The sequence below is a fragment of the Phocoena sinus genome, chromosome 15 (assembly GCF_008692025.1).
Source record: "Phocoena sinus isolate mPhoSin1 chromosome 15, mPhoSin1.pri, whole genome shotgun sequence".
NCBI lineage: Eukaryota > Metazoa > Chordata > Mammalia > Artiodactyla > Phocoenidae > Phocoena > Phocoena sinus.
This window is the reverse complement of record NC_045777.1, coordinates 59807457-59835267: the sequence shown is the minus strand read 5'-3', so window position 1 is coordinate 59835267 and position 27811 is coordinate 59807457. Positions and strand designations below refer to the sequence as shown.

The window sequence follows — 27811 nt, the reverse complement described above, 5'->3', positions numbered from 1 at the left end:
TGCTTAACGTCTCTGCACACGAGGTGTGGACAGGGCCCCACACCCACTACCCCCTCAACCTTTTAAAGAGGAAGAACCAGAGTCTCAGAAGGGGGAGGGAATGACCCCAGTCACACACCTAGTAGAACGCCTCAGGAGGAGAAAAGCCGTGACAGAAGGGCGCTCGGAAGGCTGGTCCCGACATGAGACACAGGCAGGAGAGGCCCTGAGCAGTGCTCTGTGGAATGATCCAGCGGGTTCTCCTCGAGACACCTTCCTCACCTCCTCGGTAATCACGACGAGGAGGCTGCATCGCGGCCCTGGCGAGTTGGTAACTGAGGGAGCGGCTTTACTCACGCACAGAGAGAACAACTCGCTCTGATCCCCTAATAACCACACAAGGCAGCCTGGGTAGTCGGGACTCAGGACTGCAACAGAGAGAAGACCAGTCACAACCTGGCTCAAGTAACAAAAGGAATTTATTGGCTCACATAACTGACAAGTCCAGAGGAAAAGCAGACTCAGGGAGGACGGGATCCAGGAGCTCAAACAGTTTCATTAGGACCTGTTGGTTCCTCCCTCCCTCCACCAGTGTGTTGTCACCATGTGGGGTCAGGATCTTCCCGCACGGCAGCAAGGACAGCTGCCAGCAACCCCTGGCTTCCATCATATCCTCCCAAGAATGCTAGAATTGGCTCTTACCAGATCAGCTTGGCCACACGCCATCCTGTGACCCAATCATGGTGGCCAAGGGATGGAACAAGCTGACTGACCAGGCCGGCATCATCCGTCCTGCTCTGGAGCTCAGGTCGGGCAGTGGTGGGGTCATTCCTGCCAAACCACAGGGACAGAATGGGGAGAAGGATAAGCCAGCCAAGGAAGACTGGGGTAGTGTTTGTCCCAGGGTGGGTGTGATAGGCAGTCTCCAAGGTGGCCCCCAATGACCCCTGCTTCTTGGTATTCCATCCATGTGTAGTCCCCTCCCACATTGAACCAGGTTGAGCTGTGTGGCAACAGAATATAGCAGATGTGATCATGTGTCATTTCTGAGATTGGATACAAAAGCCACTGTGGTGGCTTCCATGTTGGGTGTGTTCCCTTGCTCTTGGGTTACTCACTCTGGAAAGCCAGCCGCTAAGCTGTGAGCAGCCCTGTAGAGCGGCCCACATGGCAGGAAACTGAGGCCTCCTGCCAACAGCCATGTGAGGGAGCCGGAAAGTGGACCCTCCAGCCCCACTCAAGCCTCCAGATGACCGCAGCTCTGGCCAACAGCTTGACTGCAACCTTATGAGAAACTCTGCACTATTCACACATTCTTCACTCACAGAAACTGTAGAGGATCCTCAACGTTCACTGTTTTAAGATGTCAAGTTTGGAGATAATTTGTTACACAGCCAGGGGTAAATAATACAAAGAGCAGAAGCAGAAAATGTCCCTGCAATAAGCCCACAACCCTGTCCACTTGCTTCCCTCAAAGGTACTTCTGGTCAGGTAAATGTGTGTTTTCTTTCTGCTAACACCTGTCTCATAGCTTGAGCTTTTTTTTTTTTTTTTAATTGAAGTATATATAGTTGACTTACAATGTTGTGTTAGTTTCTGCTAAACCGCAAAGTGATTCAGTTATACATACATATATATATATTCTTTTTCATATTCTTTTCCATTTCATAGCCTGTTTATCACAGGATATTGAATATAGTTCCCTGTGCTTATACCATAGGACCTTGCTGTTTAGCTTGAGTATTCTTAATTCCACAGGAAATAAAGCAATCAATTATTCAGGGAATGAGACTTACCAACCCTGAACAGCAACTGATTACAATGCCTCTGCCCAGCAAGGAGCAGCTGCTTGGCGCCACAAAGGCACTGGGCTGGTTATATGACCTTGCTCTTTGTTGAGCCATGATAGCACAAAAGGAAAGCCATTAATTTTGAGCAAAATGAACATGTACTAAAACGCTAGGTTTGCTCAGGGATGTTCCCATTTTTACAATTCTACACTCAGAGCCAGTAAGCCCCACATACACCCAAACACGCTTCTCAGCATTAGCATACTCACGGCAGAAATAATTTCACTTTCTTGAGTCGGAAATAGCCTAATTCTTAACTCTTTCTGCACCACTGACGTTAAAATACAACTATTGATTAGGCAAGGTTTCTTAGTAATATAATTATTATACTAGAGAAAAATGATAGTTAACATTTTTGAGCATTTATGAAGCACATTCATGGAGCCGACATATGGTCCGTCCTTTTATCATTTAACCACTCTACGAGGTGGAGACTTCTCTTATCCTCATTTCATAGCCAAGGAAACAGAGACAGAGAAGTTAAGTAACCTGCTCGAGGTCCCACAGCTACTAAGCAGCAGAGCCATGATCGGACCCGCAGGATCCAACGTCAGAATCCATGCCACCAACCACTAGGCTAAACCACCCGCATTATGAAACCTGCCACTTGGACACATGGGGACCTAGAACAGAGCAGCCCTGGTGCACGCATGTGGGCCTCGCCTCCAGCCTGTGACCCTGCACATCCTGCCTGTGTCCCTTCGGTGACAGCACTCCCCAGCCCCCAAGCCTCAACTGACCAAGTGGGTCCACCACCTGACAACACTGACAGCTGCTCCTCCCGCAGCCAGAAGCCCGGAGAAAGTTCTGACAGTTGGCAGAGGTCAAGTCTGTCTGCAACACGTCAGCAGTTGAGTTTTTCAAAACTTACACATCCCACTGCTCCATTTGCTTTCTTCCTGTTTTCTCCTTCTGAAGTGTCTGCCTGCTTTATACATGTTCCTTCTACCTGCAAACTGCAAACTTTCAGGCACCTTAAAAGCTCAGCTACCCACTGCTTAAATGGGGAGGCTTCAGATTACAAACCTGCTCAGTTAAGAAGTTATTTTTTTCTATTCCATTCATGGGCTAAATAAAATTTACCCAAAAATTATCATATACTCAAAATACATTTACTGTAAAACACACTCCAATAGCACATCGCTGCCCAGCGCCTTATGTACTTTCACACACACTCCTCCTCATTGGGCCCGCGCAGGGGGATAAGATCATCCTCTCCGTTTCATAAACGAGGAAGCACATGCTTGTGGCAGTGAAGCAGTTCACCCAAAACGCACAATTTGCAAGCAATGGAGCAGGGACTCAAGGCTGAGCTGGCTCCTAACACAATAAAAATGACAGGCGACAGAAGTCTGTCTTTCTTCGATGATTCAGAACCCAAGACTCCACAGACTTCAACCTTTATGACAACATAAAACGCAATTACACCACAGAACCCTAGCATGGCCAGGTAAAATGCGGGTCCGGTTGAGAAAATGCGAAGTTAGGCACCTGGGACTGTATTTATCATAGTCATTTAACGGTCTGTGATGCTCTTGAGATGTCATTTTCAAATGTGAACAAAGAAGAAAAGTTCAAATTAAAATTAAATATGGGATCACGGTGCCAACTTTCAGTTACATGTATATAGCAATTACATTACTGCCACTCACATCTGCTGACAGCACGAGGATGGTAAATGCTGCTTCTGTCGGTTTACTTAACCCTGGGCTCCCCTGCACATCCACAAGTCAGGTTTATCTCCTGGTCTAATTTTAAAGTAGTTTTAAAGAATGACCTGATAAACTGCTTATTTTACCTAAAATGGGGAAAAAAACTGGAACTCAAGTGTCCAGCAATCAGAAATGCTGACTTTAAAATGGTGCATTAACTCAATGAAATGCCACATCCAGGCATATAGAAATGGTGACCATGAAGCTTCAGTGGTGGAGGGAGGTGGCCTAAGAAGTGACAGGCTGCAGATTTTAAGTACAGTACAGAAAAATACGTTTGCGTGTGAACAAATTCAGTACAAATGCATGTTATTATGGGAGTTGGAGCTTGGCAGGGGGCGGCTGCTTTACAGTTCTCATTATTAATAAGATATAAACAAAGTCACAGAAAAGGAAATACAATAAGATGGCTCAAATAAAAAGAGGTTCAACCGTACTCTGAATTAGGGGAATGCAAGTGAAAAATATTCTGCCAGCGCTGCTTTCACCTGTGATTTTATCAAAGACCCCAAAGTCGGATCCGCCCCGGGGGGCAGGGCTGTGCTGGGTGAGGCCCAGCCTCCCTGGAGGGCAGCTTGACGACCTCTATCCAACTCAGAAAGGCACTGCGCTTTGACCCAGCAATTCTACTTCCAGGAATTTCTCTGGCAAGCAGAGTCATATTGGGACAAAATAACAAATGCGAAGGTTATTATTATTAGAAGAGGCGAACGGCTAGAAACAACCGGGGTGCCTGGCTGTTGGCGTGCCAGCCAAATGAATCCTGGTGCAGGCGGGCAATGAGGTATCGGGGGCTGTTAGAAAGATGGCAGCTCCGTGTACCCAGCGCAGAACAATCTCTAAGCTGTGGAGGGAGTGGGGTGTAGGATACGTGACCACTTGTACCAAGGCAGAAAGGAAGGAGGGGAGGGAAGTGAAAGGAAGAAAAAGTTTGTGCGTCCGAATGTACGCATCTGCTCACGGAATGCACAGAGCATCTCTGGGACGGCAACACTGCCCACCTCCAGGGGTGAACCAGGTGGCTGGGGGTGGCGGAGTTTAACCATTTGTACCTTTTGGATATTGAACCATGTGCATACATACTATTCAACATTTAATGTAGTAAGTTAAATTTCAGATGCATAAATTTTATTTCCATTGGTCACTTTTTTTTTTAGTTAAAAAGTATTGATGAAAGGTGTGCTTGGGGTTTGAACAAAGCCTCCCCCCCCAGTCCCTCTGCCCTCCCCTACCTTGCCAACGCCTGGATCTTTGTGACGTGCCGCTCCTCCTGTTCGGCCACCTTCCGTTTCAAGGTGTCGACCTCTTGGCGGAGCACGGCCGAGTGCTCCATCTCACCGTCAAGCAGGTTCCGCAGTGACCTGGGGAGAGGAGGCCCACCTGCTGTCAACCCAGAGTCCATGGAGTCAAATCTTAGTTCATTCATCTTCCACAAGGCTCTGCATAAACTGCAGTTCAAGTCCATCTCATATAAACTGATTTGAGGAGATACCAAACTCTGCTCAAGAGCCTCTGAAGCACAATTAGGATGAGTCCCCGGGAACCATCTGTGGCCTGGCTCTGTGGCCCTGAGAGCCTGTGGGCAGCTTAAATCAAGGGAAAACAATGAGCTGAGCCAATCCCAGGCAAGCCCCCTTCAAGACATCCCACGCAGAGGTGCAGCACATTCAACCGAGACATCCTGTCACAGCCACACTGCACAGGAGATTCAACAAAGGAAAGGGTGCCAGGACAGACCAAAAGAACCACCTAAACCACAGCAGAAGACAGGCTCCGGTTACCTGACAGACAACGGGAGTCTCATTTCTCCTGCCACAAAGCGCACCTTACCCCTGCTCCATCGCCACCTCCAGGTTAAACAAGCATATAGAGTATCTCATGGAGCTATACAATCTGACATTGCATAGAACGTGTTTTATGTTATATTTGGAGTGTGTTAACCTCCAGAACACATTCACTTGCGTATCTGTCATCCTTGGTCTTAAACAGCAGAGAAGACAGAAGCTCTTCCAGAAATAATCACAAGTTACCACCTAGAAATGAGCCAAGCAGGGTTCTTCTGACCATCTACGTCGCTGGACCTCAAATGGCTATTTCTATAGAACATTTACTAACTTTGGTGCAGCTACATCCTAAATCTAGAGGACAGTTGCCACGTGACATCAGAACATAAGCAAAAGTGTCTGAACCTGCCCACCCTCACTGCTCACTGAACCCCACCCCCACCCCAAGACGTGTGTTCCTGGAAAGTTTTGAGAAAATTCCCCTCTTGGGGCCTGGAAACCCCCCAACACAAACACAGTGTGATTCTTTTCTCTCGCTGGGAAGGAGAAGAAATTACCAGTGATGACTGTTCTTTACAAGGTAAGACAAAACCTATGGCTTTTTCCAAGATAATGGCCCCAGGTGGATCAAGGAAAAAGCATCCTACCTTGTCTACAGCCTGTCACTGGAATTTATTTTCGTTGCAAAATAGCACTGTCTGAAGATTCCTTTTTTAAAAAACTCTTTTGTTTTCCAAATCACGCTCATTTGCTTTCATATGTTTCCATAAAGGATGAGGGAGAAGCTTGTCAAGCAGGGCCCAAATCAAGGCTTCAAAAGGAGAAATCATGACTGCATGTCACTAGGGACACAATTCCTGCTCTGAGTACAAGAATAAGAGGGTGACATGAGCGTACACACACACACTCACACACACACCCGTCCCCTGGCCCGCAGGGAGGCAGCCCGTCATGCTCGCAGAGCCTCGGCAGATAACTGCATGCAAACCCCTCTACTGAGCACCCTGTAGCCAAGACAAGGTTCTGGCAGTGGAGCAGCTCACGTCTGGGCAGCCAAGCAGTAGCAGCATGGCTAATACCTGGCTGGTATCTAGCCCTGGTTTCAACAGGGAATCAAAATGAATAAGACCCTTTGGCCTCTCGGTGTCTGCAACTAGGCTTTTGGGGAAGTCAAAAGACTCCAAATGCCATTTTGCCCTATGTGTCCCTGACTTGAGAAAATTTTAAGCATTCTAGTGCTTGGAACATGACGGGTAGACCCTGAATTAAAGGTTACCCACTACTTAAGGAGGGTCACACGGTGACAGCTATGGGGATGGGGCTTCTTTTTGAGGTAGTGAAAACGTTCTAAAATTCTGGTGATGGTCGCACATATCTGTGAATATACTAAAACCCATTGAATTGAGTACTTTAAATAGGTGAATGATATGTGAATTCTATCTCAAAGGCTGTTTTTTAAAAAAAGAATTAAAAAATAAAAAAGATGGCTTTACAAATTCTCAGTTTGTTCTAAGATAGTGCGAGGATCATACGGTTTTCATTCCTTGCTAACACTCAAGCCACAATATATATGCTAAAGTGGTACATCTGACCAAAAAATAAGAAATCACTGGTCACAACTCTGCCAATAAAGCAAAACTTCCTTCACGGTGATATTCTCTCTGCCCCAGATGTAGAATGTCCACGGTAGACTGCCCCTCAAGCACAGAGCTCTCGATACCTGTTCTCTTCTTCCAGCTCATCCTTCCTGGTCATCATGGCCACGATGGCCTGTCGCAGTTCACCTAAGGAAGAAAGCCAAGTCCAAATTAACCGGCAGATCCCGCCTGCTACACTGCCCCACACCGGTCTGCATTATGTGCTATTTAGGGCCACTTGTCTAGACAAGTTCCCTTTTCCCTTTCAAAAATAATTCCTATACAGTCTAAGAGATCCAGTGGGCTCAGTCAATCACTCTCATTAGCCACACAAAACCCAAAGGCAAAGCAGGATGAGAATAACTGTGGAGGCGTTTCCTTAGTGAATATAATCAGCCGCCACAGAAGAAACAGGCTGGTAATTTCTAAGCGCTTTTCCAAGTCTCTACTACCGGACAGCAACTGTTTTAGGACACGAGTATGTTCCCAGTTACAGCTGTTTATCAACCGCAGATCAGACAGCAGATCACATGACAACTGACTCCAGACCGACGCAGAAATTCTCAAGTTCACTAAGAGATCTGGTTTTCCTGCGCTCCCATAGACTCTGAAGGGGGGTGGGGGCCTCTCCAATGCACAGTCCATAATTACCTACAGGAGTGACTCTCCTGACATCTTCAACGTTGGAAAGCATTCACTGATAGAAAATCACCCCTTTAAAATCAGTAAGTGCCCACGTTTCCCATCTACATCAAAAACTTGTCACTGTCCAGCCACGGTGGACTCTTTACCATAACACTCAGATCTCAAGACCAGGAACTTGTGAATTTCTCCTGGAGAGCCAGTTTTGTTTCATTTTTTCCCTAACGAACCCTGGTGAACTTTATGTCCCTCTTGGGACTGGCTGTGAGGAAGCTCACAGCCAAAGTTACAAGTCCAGGGAGTGCACGTGGCCCTGTGGCCACCACAACATGTCCCAACCCTCCCTCTGATGCCAACCTGTATTTCCACCTGGTGCCAATTTACATATAACCCATCTCACTCTATTTTTTTCAATCTGTTTTAATATGCTGCTTCAAGTCCTCTTTTGGGAAGAAGTATGGTTTTTGGTTTCTTTTTTTTTAGCTGAAATTTGAACGCTTCTACTTGCCAAGCTCTGTTCAAAGCCCATACCGGCGCTATCTTGTTTAGTCCTTTACACACACCTAAGAAACACTACCCCACACTGTTGGGGTACAAATAAATTGGAAAGAAGGGGGAAATGGGGGAGGAAGAGGACACAGATAAATAGGCAGGTCCCTCGGTCCCCTTACACTCAGGAGGCGCAGGCACAAAGAGGTCCACCAAAGACCCTGAGGCAAGAAATCGGTCCCAGGACCCATGCTGCCCTCAGGCTGCTACAGAGGAGATAAAAGCCCACAGCCCAGGTCCCAGGGGAAGAAAGAGAAGGAGGGGAATCATGGGGGCTCCTCCTCAGCTTCTGGGTCAGACACCAGAAGCCACTGTTCAGAAGAGATGGGACAAAAAATAGACCCTCCCTGTCTTTTCTGACCCAGAGCAGCCACGTGGGCATCACAAGGACACGACTAGGAGGTCCAGGCCCTGGCTTCCCCATCGCACCTGTGACAGCATGAAACCTGCAGGTCACACAGTGAGAAACTGGGCCTCCTAAGGTGCTGATGAGAGGGCGTGTCTGAGGTGTCCCTCTCCTGGTGTCACCAAGGAAGATTCAAAATTCATTGGGTCGATGCGAACTTACTGAGCACCTACAAAGTCCAAGCCCTGCTCTCGGCACTGTGGGCAGAGGGTGAACAGAGGAGACCAAAGTCTCTACCTGCAGCAGGCAGGCCTCCTGCCCTGAAGGGGGACAAACAAAGCAGCATGGAGCAGTCGTGGCGACAAGACATGCCAGGAGGAAAGCCCGGTGTGGTACACAGATGGGTGGTGGGAGGGTGCCGCTTCCTGGGGTGCTCCGGGAAGGCCTCTCTGGGGGAAGACATGACAGCAGAGGCCCGAGGAAGGGAGGAAGGGAGGGAGCCAGCGTGCTGCTCTGTGGAGGGAAACACTCCACAAGGCACGTGCAAAGGCGCATGGACAGGAGTGAGCTTGGTCACATGAGGGTGGCAGGGTGACCCGAGGAAGGTGGGAGGCCCACGTGGCCCTGCCCTCAGGGAGCTTGGAAGCTCGAGGACTCGATGATAATTCTAACGCCCACCAGCTAAGCTCCAGGTACACTGTCTCCTTGGTGCCGCAGGGCAACTCTGTGGAAGCTATCTCTGAGTCCCTTTTACAGGTCTACTAACAGTCTCAGGGGGAGGAAGTGTAAAGACACAACTGGAATCTGAGTCCAAATCTGTCCAATTCCAACCTCTGCACTCGACCCCAGGAAACAGCGATAATTACCACCACTCATATGCAGGGATGTAAGAGCTACTAATTCATCGACAGCGCACAGTGACATTAAGTCAGAAGAACGCACCTGAGAGGTAATTAAATAAGCTACACAACCACACACCTTTACACGTCAGAGCCAGGAGGGAAACCGAGGCCTCCAACTGGCTGGGGAGAAGACCCTGGCCCGTGGGACGTGTGTGCTGTGTCCAGAACCGAGGCTGCTGAGTGGCACGAGTCCAGGTAACAAGGCTGCAACCAGGACCCCTGGGGCTCAGTTCCTGGCACAGGTTGTAGGACCAGAGCCACAAAGGATCCTCTGCACTTTTCGCAAGGTCTGAAAATTTGCAAAAGGGAAACAATGGGCAGAAAAAGCATTTCCAGACAAGATACTACTAAAGGTTAGAAAGAGCAGAGAGAGGGCGAGACTGGAAAGAACAGAGGGAAGGAGGGTTAGGCCCTCAGCAGAGATTTTTGTTTTGTTTTGTTTTTTATTTTTATTGGAGTAGAGTTGATTTACAACGTTGTGTTAGTTTCAGATGTAGAGCAAAGTGAATCAGTTATACATATACGTATATCTACTCTTTTTTAGGTTCTTTTCCCATATAGGTCATTACAGAGTACTGAGAAGAGTTCCCTGTTCTCTACAGTAGGCCCTTACTAGTCATCTATTTTATCCTCAGCAGAGTTAATCAGCCTAAAGAGATAGGAAAGAGGCCGAGCCGCTGCCCTTCAGTCCAGGGGGGAAGGGAGCTGACAGAGACACAGATAAAGTCCCCATGTGCTACCTGCCCGGCCACGGGCTGCCTGGGGTTTACAACGGCCCCCCCAGCTCACACATTCATTCATTAGTAAACATCTACTGAGCACCTAACTACTGGCTACAAGGCACCTTCCCAAGGGGAGAGCCAGGCTCCCGACTTACCTAAGGAAGGAGTCCTTAACAGAGGATTTCTTAATGGAGGAAAACCACACACATTCACGTGTGCCTACGAAGAGACAGAGTCTGACTTTGCATTCTGAACGTGACCAGGTAATGAGGGCCCTGGCTCTCAGCCTCTCTCTGAGCCTTCCTGTCAGGCACAAGGGGTGAACGGCACCCACCTTCCCACCTCCCTGGGATGCTGTAAGGTTCAGAGGAGAGACCAGACAGGACAGTACTAAGTAAGTCAGGGCACTGCCTGTCGTGGACGGCAGTGGGGAGCACTGATAATCTAGAAGAACTCAACGTAAGGCTAGATTTCACATTTCTAACTAAAAACACTGATAAATCCGTGAAAACAGAAAACAGCCAGTAATTTAATCCCATGACACCACAGCCATGGGGGAAAAAAACAAAAATTCAAGACAATGTATCATTGAAGACAGGCCAGGTAGTGTCTCTTTGGTTCTTATCTCCAAGAAACCCAGAGCAGGTGGCAAGGCTGCAGCCAGGTACTGGAGATGCAGCCTCAGGAAACTGCTCCTTTACTCCAAGGCCTGTTTGAAATCTGAATCTTCTAACGAGGACTTCTTCTGGAGTTCTCAACTGGCCCAAACTTCTTATGGGAGCAAAGGACTGGATAGTCATCACTGCAACACGAGGCTAGAAGAAGTGATTTTTTTTTTTTTTTTTTTACATAGACTACTTTGTAAAGCGGTTTTAGGTTCCCAGCAAAATCAGGAGGAAGGTACAGAGGTTTTTTTCGTCTACCAGCAGCCCCTACGCACGCATAGTCTCCCTCATTATCAATAACCCCCCACCAGAGTGGGACATTTGCTGCAACTGATGAACCCATGCTGACCCATCATAATCACCCACAGTTACATCAGGCTTCGCTCTTGGTGTTGCATACTCCACGAGTTTGGAAAACTATGTGACAACATGTATCCCCCATGACAGTATCATACAGAATAGTTTCGCTGCCCTAAAAATCCTCTGTGCTCTGCCTGCTCGTCCTCCCTCGCCATTAACCCCTGGTGATATCTCCTCTTAATCAAAGGAATCATGCCAGCCTTCTGTTCTGCAGCGCATGGCACACGCGTGCCTGATTTACACTAATGAGCCACGTGCACTGGATGTAAGTGGGATGAGAGCTCGGCAGAGCACATGTGCCCAGCACACGCACAGCCACCACCAGGGCGCTTGGCACCGGGTACCCTGGACCCGACAGGACAGGAGGGTCGTGCTCCAGGGCCCTCAGTCCCGTGGCTGTGCCGAGCCTGTCCTGGAGGGAGCAGCTCACTGCCCACGAACACGATCCTCATGCTGAGATGTTGGTGTCATGCCCTCTCCTGGCGTCACCAGACGTCACCAACCCCTTTACCTGGCCTCTACTGCAGACAGCAATCCACCTGGGCCAGGAGCCTGTGACAGAGCCTTCTCGAGGGACTTTCCCTGAGTGATGTGACTGTACTATTTGGTCCCTCCCCACAAATGTGAGCGCCTCTCCCTGAATAAACCCAACAGAGTTTTTCATTATGGTGCAAACATTTCACACGAGCTCTCTCCTCTTCATATATGTTAATGGCTATGCCCGGGCACGATGCTATACAGCAGGTCTCTAGAGCTGACCCGTCTTGCTTGCCTGAAGCTTTACACCTGGTGAACAGCATCTCCCATTCCCTCCTGCCCCAGCCCCTGGCAACCCCCCTTCCACTCTCTGCAACTCAGAGTTCGACTATTTTAGGTTCCTCATATAAGTGGAATTAGGCAGTGTTTGTCCTTCTGGGTCCAGCTTATTTTACTTAACATAATGTCCTCCGGGTTCATCCATGTTGTCACCTATGGCAGAAATTCCTTCCTTTTTAAGGCTGAATGATATTCCAACACACTGTTGTTTCATGGATTTCCTTGTGTTCACCAATCCCCTCCAACCCAATAGGATAAAACCCATCTACTCAGGCCCAGATGAAAAGGCACCTCTTCTGGGAAGCCCTCCATGATTCTCCTACCCCTCAGCAAGCTACAGAGTATGCAGTAGCTAACTGCCTCTGTCTCCTGCAATCACCTCACAACTCCTTAAGGCGCACAGCATGCCATGCATCTGGGTCCCCAAAGCTCCCACACGCCAGGAGCTTGGTCAAGGTCTACGGAAAATAAGTGATGCAGAGAGACGATTCCTATCTGAGTACAACACAACTAAAATGGAGAGCAAAGGTACCAGCTGTCACGTGGTGGGTGCTTCCGTGTCTAGTAACATGTCAGCACCAAAGCCTCGTTTCAATTCTCACAACCACCTAATGAGGACACTCAAAAACAAAGCGCAGGAACCCACACTGGGACAAGCCAAGCTGCCCGCGGGGCCCCAAGTCGCCTTCCAAACCCTCTCTAAGGCCAAAAATTGTGGAAATTGCCCTGAGCAGGTCCAAGAGCTGGAGAAAAATAAAGTGCTTCAGCGGGGACCTGCCAGGGGCAAGAAGGTCAGGTGTGGGTTCCAGTAGCTTCCACTCCAAAGACAGGAGCAGGACCCATGGAAGGTTGCTACCAACAGGTCCCAGGGCTGGGGAGATCTGTGTTCAAGCCCCAGCTCAGCCACCTACTGCCTGGTAACCTCGCGCAGGTTTCTGCCTCAGCAAAATACAAAAGGGGACAAAGCCACATTTCCTGTGGGATGCTGAAAGAGTAAACTGAAGTTCCCGGCGGTATTCACACTGCAGCGAATGCAGGTTTCAGGGTCCTGTATTTCAGAGCATGATCGCTAGAGTCAGGACTCGGGTTCGAATCCTGCCTCTGCAGCTGGGTAACCTTGGGCAAGTTACCCATCCTCTCTGAGCACCTGACTCCCTTATCTATAAATGGGATCTTTACAGTCTCTATCTCACAGAAGCATTTTTGTTTTTCACAGAAACACTGTTAAGGATTCAACACCCAGCACATAGAAAGCATTCAACAAATGTTACTGATCACCATAATTAGTGCCTTTCCCTTCAATGGTAGGGGCCCGCCAAGGCAGCAGTGACCATCCAAGCACAAGTGGGTTCCACTGGTCACATTTTCAGGAGTTACAGAATTTACTGCGCTCCTGTGTGCCTCAACCTTGGGAAATAAAAAGGAATGTTTTTAAGTGGTCTATGCCCTAGAGCAGCAGACTAGACAATCGAATTTTATGAACCATCAAACCAGCTCCGCATGGGCAATGTGGGAAATCAGACCCAAAGAGTGAGGTGCCAACTGGAGGAGACTGCAAAAGTGTCAGGTCAGGTTCTGGACTTTTAAGCACAGCACGCAGGGATCCCAAACATCACCACCCAGGCTTTTGCAGCTGAAAAGCGTACAGTCCATAGGGGAAAGAAAACTTGGAGGAGGAAGTGTTTCCCAGGAGGACCCAGAAAAGGTATGAATGCTCTTTGGGCAAAGAACAGCCACGAGTAGCTGCAATGAGACGTCTTGGCCACAAGTTCACCTTGAAGGGGCCACGATCACACTGCACAGAAGCCACAGAAGCAGGGGGATGGCCATCGCTGACCGATGCACACCATCATCCTGTCATAACCCTTCCTTCCCCCGTCCCACACGCTGTGCATCTCCAGCCTCTTGGACAATGCCCTGTATCTCCATCAACATCAAAATGACTGAGGACACAAATACAGGTAAAGCAGTACTCTGATACCTCAAATCTTAAAAAAAAAAAAAAAAAAAAATCCATCGCTGTCAGACTGTCCTCTCCGCCTTCCCCAAGTTACCATCACAGAATATTCATGGTTAATGGTGAAAAAGGCAACGGCCCGAGAGCTGGTATCCATGCATCGCCGTAAAAAAAAAAAAAAATCACCCTTTTGACAGGCTTTAACTTTCTATGCAGTCACTTTGCTGACTTTCCTTGCATAGGTAATGCTGGGATTGATTTCCATACATCACATAAACATTCTACTCCTCCAAGCTCCAGTGACACACACTGGCAGAGGCGCTCCCTAACTTGTAATTTTCTCTTCTCTCCCCGGCACCGCACACCCCATTATTTGTTAGTCTCTATCATTGTGATTTCTTTCCTCTTTATTACCTGCCTCAGCACACAGTTCGAGGGAAACAGGGCAGCCTTTCTGTACTGCAGCCTCTGCAGAGCCCGGCTGAATCGGGGTCTCCCTCTCCTAAGGCTGAAAGGCAAAGAATGATCCATCTCGAAATCAGTTCGTTGCCTGGCTTCAGAGAACTGAACAGCAAATCCAGTCAAGAACACAGGAGAATGTTAACCGGAGGAAATCAGTCTGGGATACAGAACATTTTGAATCACTGCAGAAAGGGTGGATTTGTCCATAAATGTTGCCAAGGCAGGGTACCATTTGGGGAGCAAGAAACAAGACTTAAATCTCTGCAGCTACTACATATGGAAATAAAGTTCAGACAGAAAAATTTAAATATGTGAAATGCAGCAATAAAAACAATATAAATATGGGAACAAACATTTATGCCATATGTAGCAGCACAAGCCCATCTTAACATGCAAGCAAAGAACAAGTCCATTAAGGAAATGATAGTGTTGCTTTTTTTAAAAAAAAAACTTTTGCACACTGAGGGCCAATCTAACAAAACACTGGTCCACTGTGGAAACCAAGCTCCTAAGCTCTTCGGGGCAGCGAACAGGCAGAGTGGAAAGAACACAGGTCTTCTAATCAAATCCCAGATCCCACAGGTCTCAGCTCTGGGTCCTTCCTCGCCTCTCGTCCCCTCAGCTGGAAAAATGGTGCTAATATCACTGACCTCCCCGGACAGGGCAGGGCTCGGCGCCAGTTTTACTGGAACACAGCCCCACTGTCTGTTTACATATTGTCTACGCTGCTATCATGGTACTGAGGCAGATCTGAGCTACCGTGACAGAGACCGAGGGGCCGCACGGCCCAAAACATTTACCAGCTGGCCCTTTAAGCAAAAGTTAGGGGAACATGCAGAAGCTCTTGCCCCCGCTCCCCATGCCAGCCTTCTCCACTGCGGGCCCTCTGCGGTTAGGTGTGCAGCCTGCCAGACACCGGTGCCGACGGTAGGGCCCCATGGCTGCAACCCAAGCAGGGGCTGCAGGCCCAGCTTTAATAAAGGCGACACAGCACTGGAGCAGCTGCTGCCTCAGACACTGTGGATCCCTCCTGCCTCTTCAGAGGTCCCCTCAGTTTTGCCTCTGTCCCTCCAGCTGTCCCTGCTCAGCCTCCCGCCCTAGATCATTTTCTTCTACCCTCACTGGTTCCCCAGAGGCGAGCCAGCCGAGGGCCTGCACTGCACAGGGGCTGGAGCTTCAGGCGTCTGTAGGGTGAGGTGGTGCTGAGACTGAGGGTGGTTGGCTGACCCTGATAGAGACTTCCAGAAGTTTGGGATGGGCCACAGTGTCCGACAAAGGAGGATGGGAGCAGAGGCGTCTGGCCCAAGAGCAAGCAGTTCTAAGTCGCTCCACCAAGATCCACCTGCTGAGAGCTTAGCCAAGGACGGTTTGCTGAGCTTCTGTTGCCAGGTGCAGAGGCCTGGCCAGGGAAACATGAGATGCAGGCACCAGGAGGAAGCCCACCCAAGAGAAAAGCCAATAAAGCCCCTCCGGGAAGACAAGTCCACTCAATGCAGAGAGAAGGCTGAGTTTAGCTAAGTGGCTGGCATCTGAAATGTCAGGCATGAGCCACAGAGCCCTCGGCCTGATAATGGGGCAAAGCCACAGGGGATCCCAGACTCTGAAAAGGATCCCTGTTGATTCAGTAAACTCGCCACTGGCTGGCTTGGTCTCTTGCTGTACTAGTATCGCCAAGACAGCTCTCTGAGAGCAGAGACGGAGCGGCCCTAGGAATGAGGCAGGCACGCCAAGACCCAGAACCCAGGCCCCTGTGAGCCCTCACATCCTCCACCCTGCTGTGCTAACCTGAGAAGATTCTGAGTTCCAGCCCATCAAGCCAAGGAGAGCTCAATGGACCCCTCCTTCCCTGAGCCCCATGAAAGCTCTGTCCCTCGGGGTGGACTTGTTCTTCTGCAGTTGTGGCTACCAAAGCCCCACCCCCAAGCCTGTGAGCCCCTGACAGCGGGGACCGGCACAGTCCCTGGGCACAGTACCCACAAGACCAGCAGAATGAGTCAAGGGGCGGATGAATAAATGGATTAATAAACGAGTGAATGACTGACACCCGCTGCTAAAATCTGCCCCTCACTTCCAGGAACTGAGCATGGGATGGGCCGGGCAGAAATGTCTAGTGCGTTTAATAATAAATTCAAGGCTTCGCCAGAGGAGCTAACTACCAGTTCACAGCTGTAAGTTCCTGCCCCAGTGACAGGGATTCAGGCTCAGATTGAGCTTTTTCCAATATGTGTCTCATGAATGGATACACATGGGAGGGAAGGGACGAATTCTTATATTTCACGACCATGACCTAAAACGGGGCAAGCCTGCAAAACCATTCCCTCCCCCTTGGCACATGAATCCAACCACATGAGTCCCAAGATCAGCAGAGAAGCAGCAGCCAACCTCCACTGGCCAAGGACCCAAATGGAAACAAAGACACACACTACAGAGAATGCTCTATTCTCACAATGAGAATGGGCGTCAGAGGTTGCTACATAAAGTACTGAAACAGTGACATCGAGGGTGGAGGTAGGAGCCTTCCCATCTCCAGCCATCAAAGGCCCTCCAGGAGGGAAATTATCTTGAGATCAATTGATCTTCAACTCCCTTTTCAAGATTAAAGGGAGAAAACTCGACAACTGTAACTAGATATCTGGGCATGTGCGAGCATACGCACACGCTCTCTCCCATATACATAGATCTGTGTAATAATTCTTTGGCTTTATATAGCATCTTTTTGCAAAGACCTCAGAGAGCCTTTACAAACACTCCCTTGGGGCCCATACTCAGTTATATTTAAAGAGAGGGCTCACGAGGGCACATGCACAGAAATAAACAGCGTTCTTCTGTGGATATATACTTAACCTACACCGCTGTTTTCCAAACTTATACTGCTTTTTATATCTTTTTCTGCCTACCCACTCCCTTTCCTTTTATCTCTAAAAGAAAGGATGAACTATATTGAGCCCAAAACATAACTTTTTAAATCGCTCTGGGGCCCAGTCTAGCTTTTTGTCCTGTTTCTCTTTCCTGCCTCCCCTTTTCCCCTGCCCACCCAGAGTTTCTGTCTTGCAATTTGTTATAATGAAAAAATTAAAATACCCCAGGACACATTCCCATTGTTCAGATGGCCAGTGGCTGTTATGCATTGTTTTCTGTAAGCCCAGCAAGGCGAAAAGCACTTGAAATACACAATCTCACTGGATTCTCACAACATCCCCAAGAAGCAAAGTTTACTACACCCATTATATGAATCAGGAAAGAGGCTCAGAGAAGGGAAGGGACTTGCCCCGTGCCACACAACCAGGAGGTGGCAGGGCAAGGACCCAGCCTGCTCAGGTTCCCTTGGAAGCCTGTCCCCGAGCTGTGGCACCATGCCTAGCAGTCCCCTGGAATGCAGCACATGCCCTAGAGACTCAACCAGCTCTTGGTGCATGGCCTCCAACAACTTTCCCAACCTTTCTCTGCCCTCCAGGAAAATCAGGAATCTGATTAAATTCTGCCCCTCCGACACCCAACCCCACCCCCATTGTAAAACAATTGTTTCTACATAATCTGGAAAGGAGAGGAAAGGTTTGAGGAACCCATGGAAACAGAATGAGAAACGAGAAAATCACAAGGGATAAGAAACATCTCTTTCAATATCTTGATAAAGTTCTAAATCTTTGTGAACTTTTCCATGTGTGTAATTGTGGGTTTTCTTGCTCATTGGTGTGTGTGCACTCTCTCACACACATAGGTACATGTGCACACATGTATAGTGTTTGTTTATAATGACTTGTAATACAAATGTTAAGGCAGGTGTCCCCAAAGCAAATGCAGACAGGACCAAAAAGTAATGCTAGTGAATGCAGTAATGTGCTCCAAGGGACGTGGGGACAGTGGGAAGAGGGGCAGATGCGCCCAGCAAAGGCAGCACTCCTGCCTCCAGTCCACTGTCCCACACAGGGACGCAGCCCTGCTCTGAGAAGCCAACACCCACGTTTCTACACAAATCTGATTTTAAAGGCTGTTAACAAAGGTTTTTACCAGGCTGGCCCAACACATCACGGCTCCAGGCCCCCATCTGAGATCCTCTGCCCTGAAGTTTGAATTCCTGATGGCCAATTATTTTGAAAACGTCAAGGTAAGTGGCACACAACAACACAGAGCCATTTCTGAAAAATCAGCTTTCTGTTCCACGTCAGAGAATGTCAAAAGTGTAGAGCTGGAAGGGGCCTGAATGCGACTCTAATGGAGGCAGAGACCCCCAGGAGATGCAGAGAACGGACAGGGGCTGGACCCTCCAGGGCCGCCGCCCAAGAACCCCAAAGCGATTAACTCAGGGACCAAAAAGGGTCTGAGCACCCCTGCCCTGGCCCACTCAGAAAGGCCTAGAAAAGAGAGCACCTGAGAACACACGAAATCATCAAAAGGTTAGAAGGGGTAAATGGGGGGGGTCTTAATTTCATGCTTTTCCGCATATCAAGGAGTCAAGAGCCTACATTCATTCTCTAAAAATTAACAAGAAAAAAAAAGGATCAGTACATCATTCAGCTTTAAAGAGGTATCCACCAGAAGAACTAAAATCAGAAACAATAGTTAAGGTGAAGTTGCTTCAAGGAGAAGAAATGGAACCGAGTGAGTTTTGTGGGCAGTAAGTAGCGGGTGGGGTGGAGGTGGGGGGATAATTGCGGTTTTTTTAAATAACGTACTGAGGTAAAAGTCACATAACATAAAATTAACCATTTGAAAGTGAACAATTCGGTGGCATTTTAGTACACTCAGAGTTTTGTGCAATCGCCACTTCTGTCTAGTCCTGACACACCTCCAGCACCCCAAAGTAAAACCCCTCCCCCACGAAGCGGCTTCTCCCACATGTGCCCCCCTCCCCAAACCTGGACAGCCACTAATCTACTTCCCGGCTCTGTGGAATTTCCTATCCCAGCTACTTCACATAAACTGCATCCTACAACACGTAACGTCTTGTGTCTGGCTCCTTTCACGGAGCATCGTTTTCAAGGTTCATCCACGTAGCAGGTGTCAGCACTTTATTCCTTTCAATGGCTGAATAATATTCCGTCGTATGGCGAGACCACATTTTGTCCGTCCACTCAACCACTGATGGACATCTGGGCTGTTCCTACCTTTGGGCTGTTGTGAATAGCGCTCCCGTGAACATCTGTGTACACGTACTGGAGTCCCCATTTTCAATTCTTTTGGGTCTCTGCTTGCGGGTGAAATTCTGGGGACAAGTGGTGACTCTATCTCACTTTCTGAAGAACTGCCAGACTTTTCCACAGTGAGCAGGCATCGTGGCTTAAAATCACTACGTCTCACGGAACAGTTCAGAAATCTGTATGGTGAATGTCTTCGTCCTCACCACCCAGCATGGCCAGTTCTTATTATTTTGCCATATTCTCTTCAAATATTTTTTAACAAGACATTACAGATATAGTTGAAAAATAAATTATGGAGGGGTTGGGAGGAAAGGGGTAGAAGCCAGCTGCTCACCCGGCGGGGGTGCTACTGCAGGGGCGGCAGGGTGCGCACTCAGCCGTCATACACCAAGGCCGTCCTCTTCTCCTTCACCAGCATGCAAGGAGATGCTAGTTATGTGCAGAAGTATTTTATGAGAAAGACCCAGTGAGAAACACGCAGCAGAACCAGTGAAGTGTCTGGGTTAAGGTGACAAGTGGAATACCGGTGTTAACTAGATAGTATTAGATAAATATGAAGCCATGAAAAGCAGGGCTTACCTGCTCTGTACTGCAAAGGGGCTCAATCAGCAGGCACCCAGAGAGAGACGGTACATCCTACACAGGTGTTCAAGTGGGCACTACTGAAGAACTCAGGCCATCCTATTGCTGTAACAGCACGATTCCACTCAGTAACATCCCCCGCCCACACACACACACACACACACACACACACACACACACACACACACACACACACGATCTGTGCCGTGCAGTAGGGGCCAGCAAAAACTCATCTCTTTGGACAGAGCATGTCCTATCCAGCTGGGTCCCACCCGTGCCGGTCTCCTCCACCCGCTCCTGAAGCCAGGCAGATCTATAACCCCTGGGTAAACCGGGGAGCCGCCTTCTTCCTTTGGGGTGTGGAGGAGACTCCAATCCCTATCATAGGACAGGATTCCCAACCAAGAGGAAAACAATGCTGGTAGCACTGCCCTTCCCCACTAGTTCAAAGAGTCCACCGGCAGAATCCTCTGGCCCCACCACTTCAGGTATGTATTAGTCAATCAGAAGTAGTTCCTCCCCAGAGAACTGTCTCTCAAGGCTGACGAGATCCTGTCAGCATCCCTGACGTCCATGGACCACCTTAATCACGAGACAAGAGGGCAACCCACCCCATTCTGCCTAGTGCAGCTCCTTCATGGGTGCAGAAGCTTTGTCCAGGGTGCTGGATTACAGGTACAGAGAATGAAGTCTCCATTGAAAGAGGTGACTTTCCAGCCTTCAGGCTCTGGGAAAAGGAAAGCCTCTCTCTCCCCCAGATCTCTCTCTCCAGGGTCTGGACCTGGCAGAGCCTAGAGCGGGTAACGGAGCACCCACGTGGGGCGGTGGGGGAGGGGGGAGAGGTGGCCTTGGCCACGTCGGGACGGAGCAGATGGCAGACATTAGTGGAATGGTTCTCCAGCCATGCTGGGCTGCATGTTAGAACCACTTAGGAAGCTAATAAACAACAACAACCACCAAAAACCAAACCTCAGATTGTACCACAGACCAGCTAATCCAGAATTGGGGTGGGACCCACGCAGCAGTGCTTTTGTGCAAAGCTCCTCACTGACTCCAGTGTGCAGCCACGGCTGGGAAGCAGGGCTGCAGGAGACCCCAAGCTGAAGATGACTCAGCATGGCAGCAGGTAACGTTCAAAATTGCCTACTGTGGGCCAGGCGACATCCAGAGAACTTTACAGACATTACTTCAATCAGTACTCCGAACAAGCACATGCTGTCTCAGTTCCTGTTTTTCAGATGCGCAAACCAAGGTTCAGAGAGCTCAAACAATCTTCTCAGGGACACACAGCTGGGAAGCTAGGGCACCTGCTAGGCCTAGCGCCTGTTCCTCACCACTAGGCTGCAGAGCCAGCTACAGAGGCCTCTGTCCTTGGTCCTGAGCAATCACAGTGGTTTCTCTGGGGAACTGTTTGCAGAAAGGGGGCTGATACCTATACCCCAACATTCAGACAAGCCCTATTAACTATTCCAGCCTGGTCTCCGTCCAAGACAGCGCGGGAGTGTTAAAGGGGACAGAGTGCCCCCCAAGAGAAGGCATGGGGTTTCAGCGTGACAGGAGCACCCAAAAGGGAAAAGTCGATGGAGAGGAGAGACAGGGCCTCAGGGTCTAGCTGCCCCTTTGCACATGGCAATTTTTCATCCACTACCAACCTTGAAGCATAGGTTTGGGCTTGGCTGTATTAAAGGAGCCAAGTTCCTTATTTTATAGAAACGGGTGGTGTCCAAGCCCCTGTTTTACAGGTGGAAAAACCAAGACATTAAATGACTTTCCTAATAGCAGCTGCTAGCAGGGCACATGCCATGTGCCAGACACTGGGTGAAACTCTGTGCGTAAATTGTCTCATTAAACCCTCCAAACAGCCCCACAAAGTAGGTGCTCAAATCAAATCCATTTTATAAATAAGGAAACAGGGACTTCCCTGGTGGCACAGTGGTTAAGAATCTGCCTGCCAATGCAGGGGACACGGGTTCGAGCCCTGGTCCAGAAGATCCCACGTGCCGTGGAGCAACAAAGCCCGTGCACCACAACTACTGAGCCCATGTGCCACAACTACTGAAGCCCACGCGCCTAGAGCCCGTGCTCCGCAACAAGAGAAGCCACCGCAAGGAGGAGCCCACGCACTGCAACGAAGGGTAGCCGCCGCTCGCCGCAACTAGAGAAAGCCTGCGCGCAGCAACGAAGACCCAACGCAGCCAAAAACAAATAATAAATAAATTTATTAAAATAAATACATAAGGAAACAGACACACTGGGACCCACAACCATAACTACCATGTGATACTCTCCTCCCAACCCCACCGGGGGATCTCAGAAGCAGGAGGCCAGGGCTCCATGCCAGCCCTGTATTCTACCCCCAAAATCAACATTCTCAAGATTTTCATCTTGAGAAGAACCAAGCCTCGGCAGATTCTGGGCAGAGTCAGCTTGGCCAGAGGTCATGGACGTGCTTGCCCCAGCTTCTCCTCATCACTCCATTAACAGCCCTCAGGAGGAGCCCTGGAGACCAACTGAGCCTGGGGATCCAGTGCTGCCTAAACGCAAGACGCCCCCTGGATGCTGGAGGTCTGAGGGCAATCACATTCCCTTACTTTATTTAAGCTGGTTCAAGCTGGTTTCTGGCACCTGTGACCAAATGAATCATCCCTCACATGCTGCACCTTGGAACCTACATGAGGTGGCACTGGAGTCAGTGTGGCCAGCAAGCTGAGAGACATAGAGGACAGGAAAAGATGTGCAATGTGACCACGAGAACAGGTGAGGATGCCAGGTCCACAGTTGGTCCAGCTGTGCTTTAAGTATGTCACACCCACTTTGGGTCTGAGATGTTCAATCTATAAGATGAGGAGATTAGACAAGCTGACCCTCTGGAACCCTCCTGGCTCTGGGAGGCTGTGATCATCATGGGTAGCAGACGAGCCTCCCTAGCTTCTGGCTCCAATAAGCAAACGGGAAGCACCTGGCAACCCCCTCATCTGCTCTACCCGCTGGCTGCCTGCACTTGGCTGGACTGTCAAGTGCAACCAGCAGACCTGACTAAAGCCCCGGGTCTGCCCAGGGGGCAGCAACACCAGCACCTGCTGAGACTGGCCTCACGCACAGCAGGGTGGTGGGGTTAACTGACGGCAAGGAAGACTAATTGCATGTGAAATACCCATAAATAATCAGGACATCAGCTGCACAGCTTCCCTCCACCCTCAGGCTGTGGTATCATATGTGTAGGCAACTGTCAAACAGACTCACACACGTAATCTGCAATTAATTAGAAGCACATGACTACTGAGAGGGCACAGGCAGACCTCACGCTAGGCGGAGTCACACCAACGCTACACCGTCCTGCTCCACACTTGGACGCTTTGATGTCTGCTACACAGAACACAAGCTCCCTGTCGCCAAGATGGACCGGGTACCAGGCTCGGCTCAGCTCTGCCACTTACGTCCTGTGCAGCCATGGGTGTGTCACCTGCCCTCTCTGAACCTGCTTCCCCTCCTCTGAAGTGGGCATGATGGCACCTCATCCTCCTCCAAGGTTACAGAGGGAGAGGAGGCACGCGGAGCTCAGTCAGCCAAAGGTGAGCTGATGTCTGGCCGAGCTGTCACCCCTCAAGCCATGAACACAGGGAAGCGAGGCAGAACGATGCTCCCGCGCCTTACAGTTGAGGCAAGTGAGGCCCAGAAAGGTGGCGTGACACCCGAGACACACCCAGGACACAAGTGGCCGAAAAACCATGCAAACAGCTGGGCTCTCCCGAGGCCAAGTCCACCACGCTGTCCCTGGGCGTCCTGTTTTCCTTTGCCACTGCCCAACGCCACGCACACTCCCCCGAGCGTCCCAGTGACTCAGGAGCAGAGGCGACCTCTAACACCGGGCAGGGTACGGGAGTCACAGGTCAAGCTGCCCTCAGCACAGGTAACAGAGACTCCCGAGCTCAGATCAGGAGGGTGTTCAGAGCCACCCCGCTGGAGGAAGAGCATCACTGGAAACCGACCCAACAGTGGCCTTTCACATTCACGGATGTAACACTTCACGCCTATTGCACCTTGAAAACCCAACTCAGCTGCTGGGGCGGCCCAGGGCCTCAGCTTGACCTTTCACCACCTCCCCTGCTACATCGCAAATTCTGTGGGAGGAGGAGTAAGCCTGTCACCTCTGACTCCCTCCACGCCCGGCCTGCTGCTTTGCCTGACAGTTCTCAAAAGTGGAGGGGCCGTGTGGCTCGGTTCTGCTTGCAGAGACGTAAAGAGAAGTCTGCCAAGTGGGCTTGTGGGAAGGCTTCTATTTTGCTGATAAAGGGAAGAAATAACCAGGGCTACCCCTTCTCCCTTGCTTCCTGCTCAAAAATGGGTATGGCTGCCAGAAGAGCAGCAACCATCTTGCAAACGTGAGGCGACCAACATTAGGATGAAAACTAACAACCAGAGGGGTTCGGGCAGAAAGAACCTGCTTCCCTGGCAGCACTGAGCTGCTGAAGCAGGCCAGCAACCTCTGGCGCCCACACTTCCCGTTCTAGGAGGAAGATAAATGCCTGCTTCAGCCACCATTAGTGGATTTTCAACTACTTGCAGCTGAAAGCATTCCTGACTGACCTAACAGCCTCCACACAGCACCCCTCTTGGGTCTACCTCTTTGCCTCTGAAGGCCTCTCTGGGACCAGCCGCACACGGAGCCCAGATCCCACTGGGAGCTGAGCTACCTGTCCTCCCTGAGCCTCAGTGTCCCCTGTTACAATGGGGTCACACTCCCTATGCCACGGATTGGCCCTGGGGAGTAAACGAGATAAAATACTTGATGGGGTGTGACAATCCACACAGCAGGGCCTCAATATTCCCTGACTTCCCTGGGAGACAGCACAGCCAAAACACACTCCAGCTTGGTGCTCAGATGGGCTTAGGTTTGAAGCACCTGGCTCTGTCAGTACCTGCTGTTCTACCTCAGGCAGATGAATTAACCTCTCTGAAGCCAGTTCCTTACCTGTAAAATGGGGAGATCAAATTCACCTCCTCTGGCTACTGTGGGAATTAGAGGAGAATAAGTAGAAGGCATCTGGCACCAGTAGGAGCCGGAAGGCCCATCCCCTCCCTCCATCCTATTCACACCCCCCCACTCCAGGGCAGAATCACCTCACAGTATAACCAAGCAGGACCCTGTGGGGCCTTCCCAGACAGACCTCCACCACCACCATGTCCTCTGCCTGTCTCTTGCTTGCAGAAAAACTTTAGCCTCCTAGGCCTTCCCCAGGTTCCAAAGAATAAACTTAATCAGAGAAATGAAAAAATGGAAAACAGCCAAGCAGGACAAAATAATAATGGTTTAGCCATTAAACAAAGTCAAAGACCTTTAGTTCCTCCTCAAGGGCTACAGATAATATTCTGAGCCAAATCCTTTGAGCTGTTTTGCAGACTGAAACTCTCACCAGGTGGAAGAAGTTAACTGCATGCTGACCGTCAGCTCCTAGACTCCAGCCAGGTTGCAACCAGAAGTTGATGATGTTGAACCTAATTGAACCCCACCACCTACCAGTCAGAAGAATGTCCAGGAGCTGATCACGTACCCCACAACCTCCCCTCCCACCCTGAAAGCCATCCGGAGTTCAGGCCTTTCAAGCACTAGCTGCTTGGACTCCCTGCTTGGTGCCTACAATAAACCCTGCACTTTCCTTCAGCACAACCCAGTGTCAGTAGATTGGCTTTACTGCATGTGCACAAGCGGACCCAAGTTTGGTTCAGTAACAACAGCAAATCCTCGCCTCAGAGCAGCCAAGTTTGTGCAGCTAAGTTCCTTCCGGCTCCCTTTCCCCAACATTGGACAAGGTCAGGAAGGAAAAGCATTGCCCTAGGTGAACAGGCTGAAAACCTCCTCCTGGCGGAAATGGTCACCCTCGACTCAGCTGGGGATTTGCACCTAACAGAAAGCAGCCCTAGAGAATGAGCTCCCTTCTTTCATGCTGAGTCCCTGTCCCCAAGACTTAAAAGGCCGCAGAGGGCTTCCCTGGTGGTGCAGTGGTTGAGAGTCCGCCTGCAGATGCAGGGTACACGGGTTCGTGCCCCGGTCCGGGAAGATCCCACATGCCGCAGAGCGGCTGGGCCTGTGAGCCATGGCCGCTGAGCCTGCGCGCCCGGAGCCTGTGCTCCGCAACAGGAGAGGCCACAACAGTGAGAGGCCCACGTACCGCAAAAAGAAAAAAAAAGGCCACAGAGACAGGCCATCCTGCTTTCGGATGGTGCAGCAGGCCTGGGACTCATACCTGGAGGCCAGCCTGGAGGCGGCATGAGGAATGATGGTGTTCTTTGGGTGCTCTTCGTGTTCCTGGGCTGCATCGATTCCTCACAGTGAGACGCCAAACCCCCAATGAAACCCGAAGGAGGGAGGAGGGTGCAATGTGGAGGCCACAGACTGCCAGCTGGCAGGCCTCCCAATGAGAACACACAAGGAAGGGCCCAGGCGCTGGAAGGAGCAGCAGGCAGGAGGCGGGCACCCCCTGATCCCACCTGCACGGCACCCCTCAAGGTAGGGGTCCCCCAAGGCCACAAAGAGAAGTGTGCTAGGCCTGAGCCCAGAGCAGGCACCCTCCTCACTCCGGCCACAGTCCATCTGCCCAGGCTGCTCCTAAAACCACGGGAGGGGAGAGGAGAGGAGAGGCAGGAGCAGAAACCAGGCCCTCTCTGAGCTTCAGACCAGCAGGGGAACCAGGCTTTAAACACAGAAAGAAACTGTCACAAACTGCTGCCGGGAAGGGAAAGCCTAGGGAGCGAGAACCACGTGAGGGGGCGTGAACCACGTGAGGGGGCGAGAACCACGTGAGGGGCGTAGCCGGGCCAGGCTGAGGAAAATGAAAGTGAAAATTGGAGGTGATGAAGTAAGAGTCCTCAGGTGGGCAGAGGGGGTGGGGGGAGGAGAGCATCCAAGCAGAGGGAAGGGCCTGGCGAGTCTGAGAACCGCCCAGAGGCCAGTGTGGTAGGACAGTGAGTGACAAGCACGGGGACAGGGATGAGAAAGGGCAGACAGGTTTTAAAGTCCGTGGCAGGAATTCAGATTTTGCCCCACGTGCAGAAAAAGGCCACTGCAGGGATCAGAGCAGGGAAGGGCGGGGTGGGGGGGTGGCGGGAGTTCATGTGCCCACGTCCCATCTGCCCTGGTAAACCGCCCTCCCGCCGAGGACAGGTGTGCAGCAGACAAGTCTCCAGTACCTCTTTCTAAGTGTCCTTGTACACGTTCCATTTATTAAAACCCTGGTACCTGAGGGAAAAATCCCCTTTTCCGTTAATAATCAGGTTTGCTCCCCCAGGCCGCCAGCCCGTCTTTCAGGGGCCCGGGGCCTACAGACCCCAGAGTTGGCTTTAGGCACAGGCCTGGTGGGAAGTGACGGTGGACTGTGTGTCTTCAAAAGCCTTCTGGAGACCAGGGGGTTAAGCAGCCAACCCCTCACATCTGCCCCCCTCAGGGCGACGCCCTCCCGTCCTCGGGGTCCTCGTGGTGCCCATGGTCCCCGTGGTGGGGCTCAACGGGCCAGGAGGGGGCCCTGGAGGCTTGCTTCTGGCTTCCTCACAGCCTATGGTCTGAGGCATCTGTGTAAAACCCACTCATCTGGAGAGAAGAAAATCTGGGCCAAGTTCTACCTTGAAAGCTAGAAAATTAGTCTTTAATCAGACGAATACACAGGCACCGTGATGGGCGGCAAGAGATATTAAACTGGGGAGGGTGGACCCC

At 50.4% G+C, this 27811-nt stretch overlaps 1 protein-coding gene across 10 annotated transcripts in view; it reads right to left on the bottom strand.

The window, feature by feature from the left end:
- Positions 1–27811, bottom strand: part of SNX29 (sorting nexin 29) — a 550106-nt gene that overhangs the window by 413167 nt on the left and 109128 nt on the right. For 9 of the 10 annotated variants that reach the window (XR_004345666.1, XR_004345667.1, XR_004345668.1 and 6 more), the window contains 2 exons: positions 7046–7109; positions 4774–4902 (listed from right to left, as the gene is read on the bottom strand). Coding sequence is in view for 6 of the 10 variants with exons in the window: in XM_032604205.1 (XP_032460096.1) it covers positions 4774–4902; positions 7046–7109 (193 nt within the window). In the remaining 4 variants the exon portion in view is untranslated. Of the gene's footprint in view, positions 1–681; positions 811–4773; positions 4903–7045; positions 7110–27811 lie in introns of all 10 variants that reach the window. The other variant, XR_004345669.1, reaches the window with a different exon arrangement.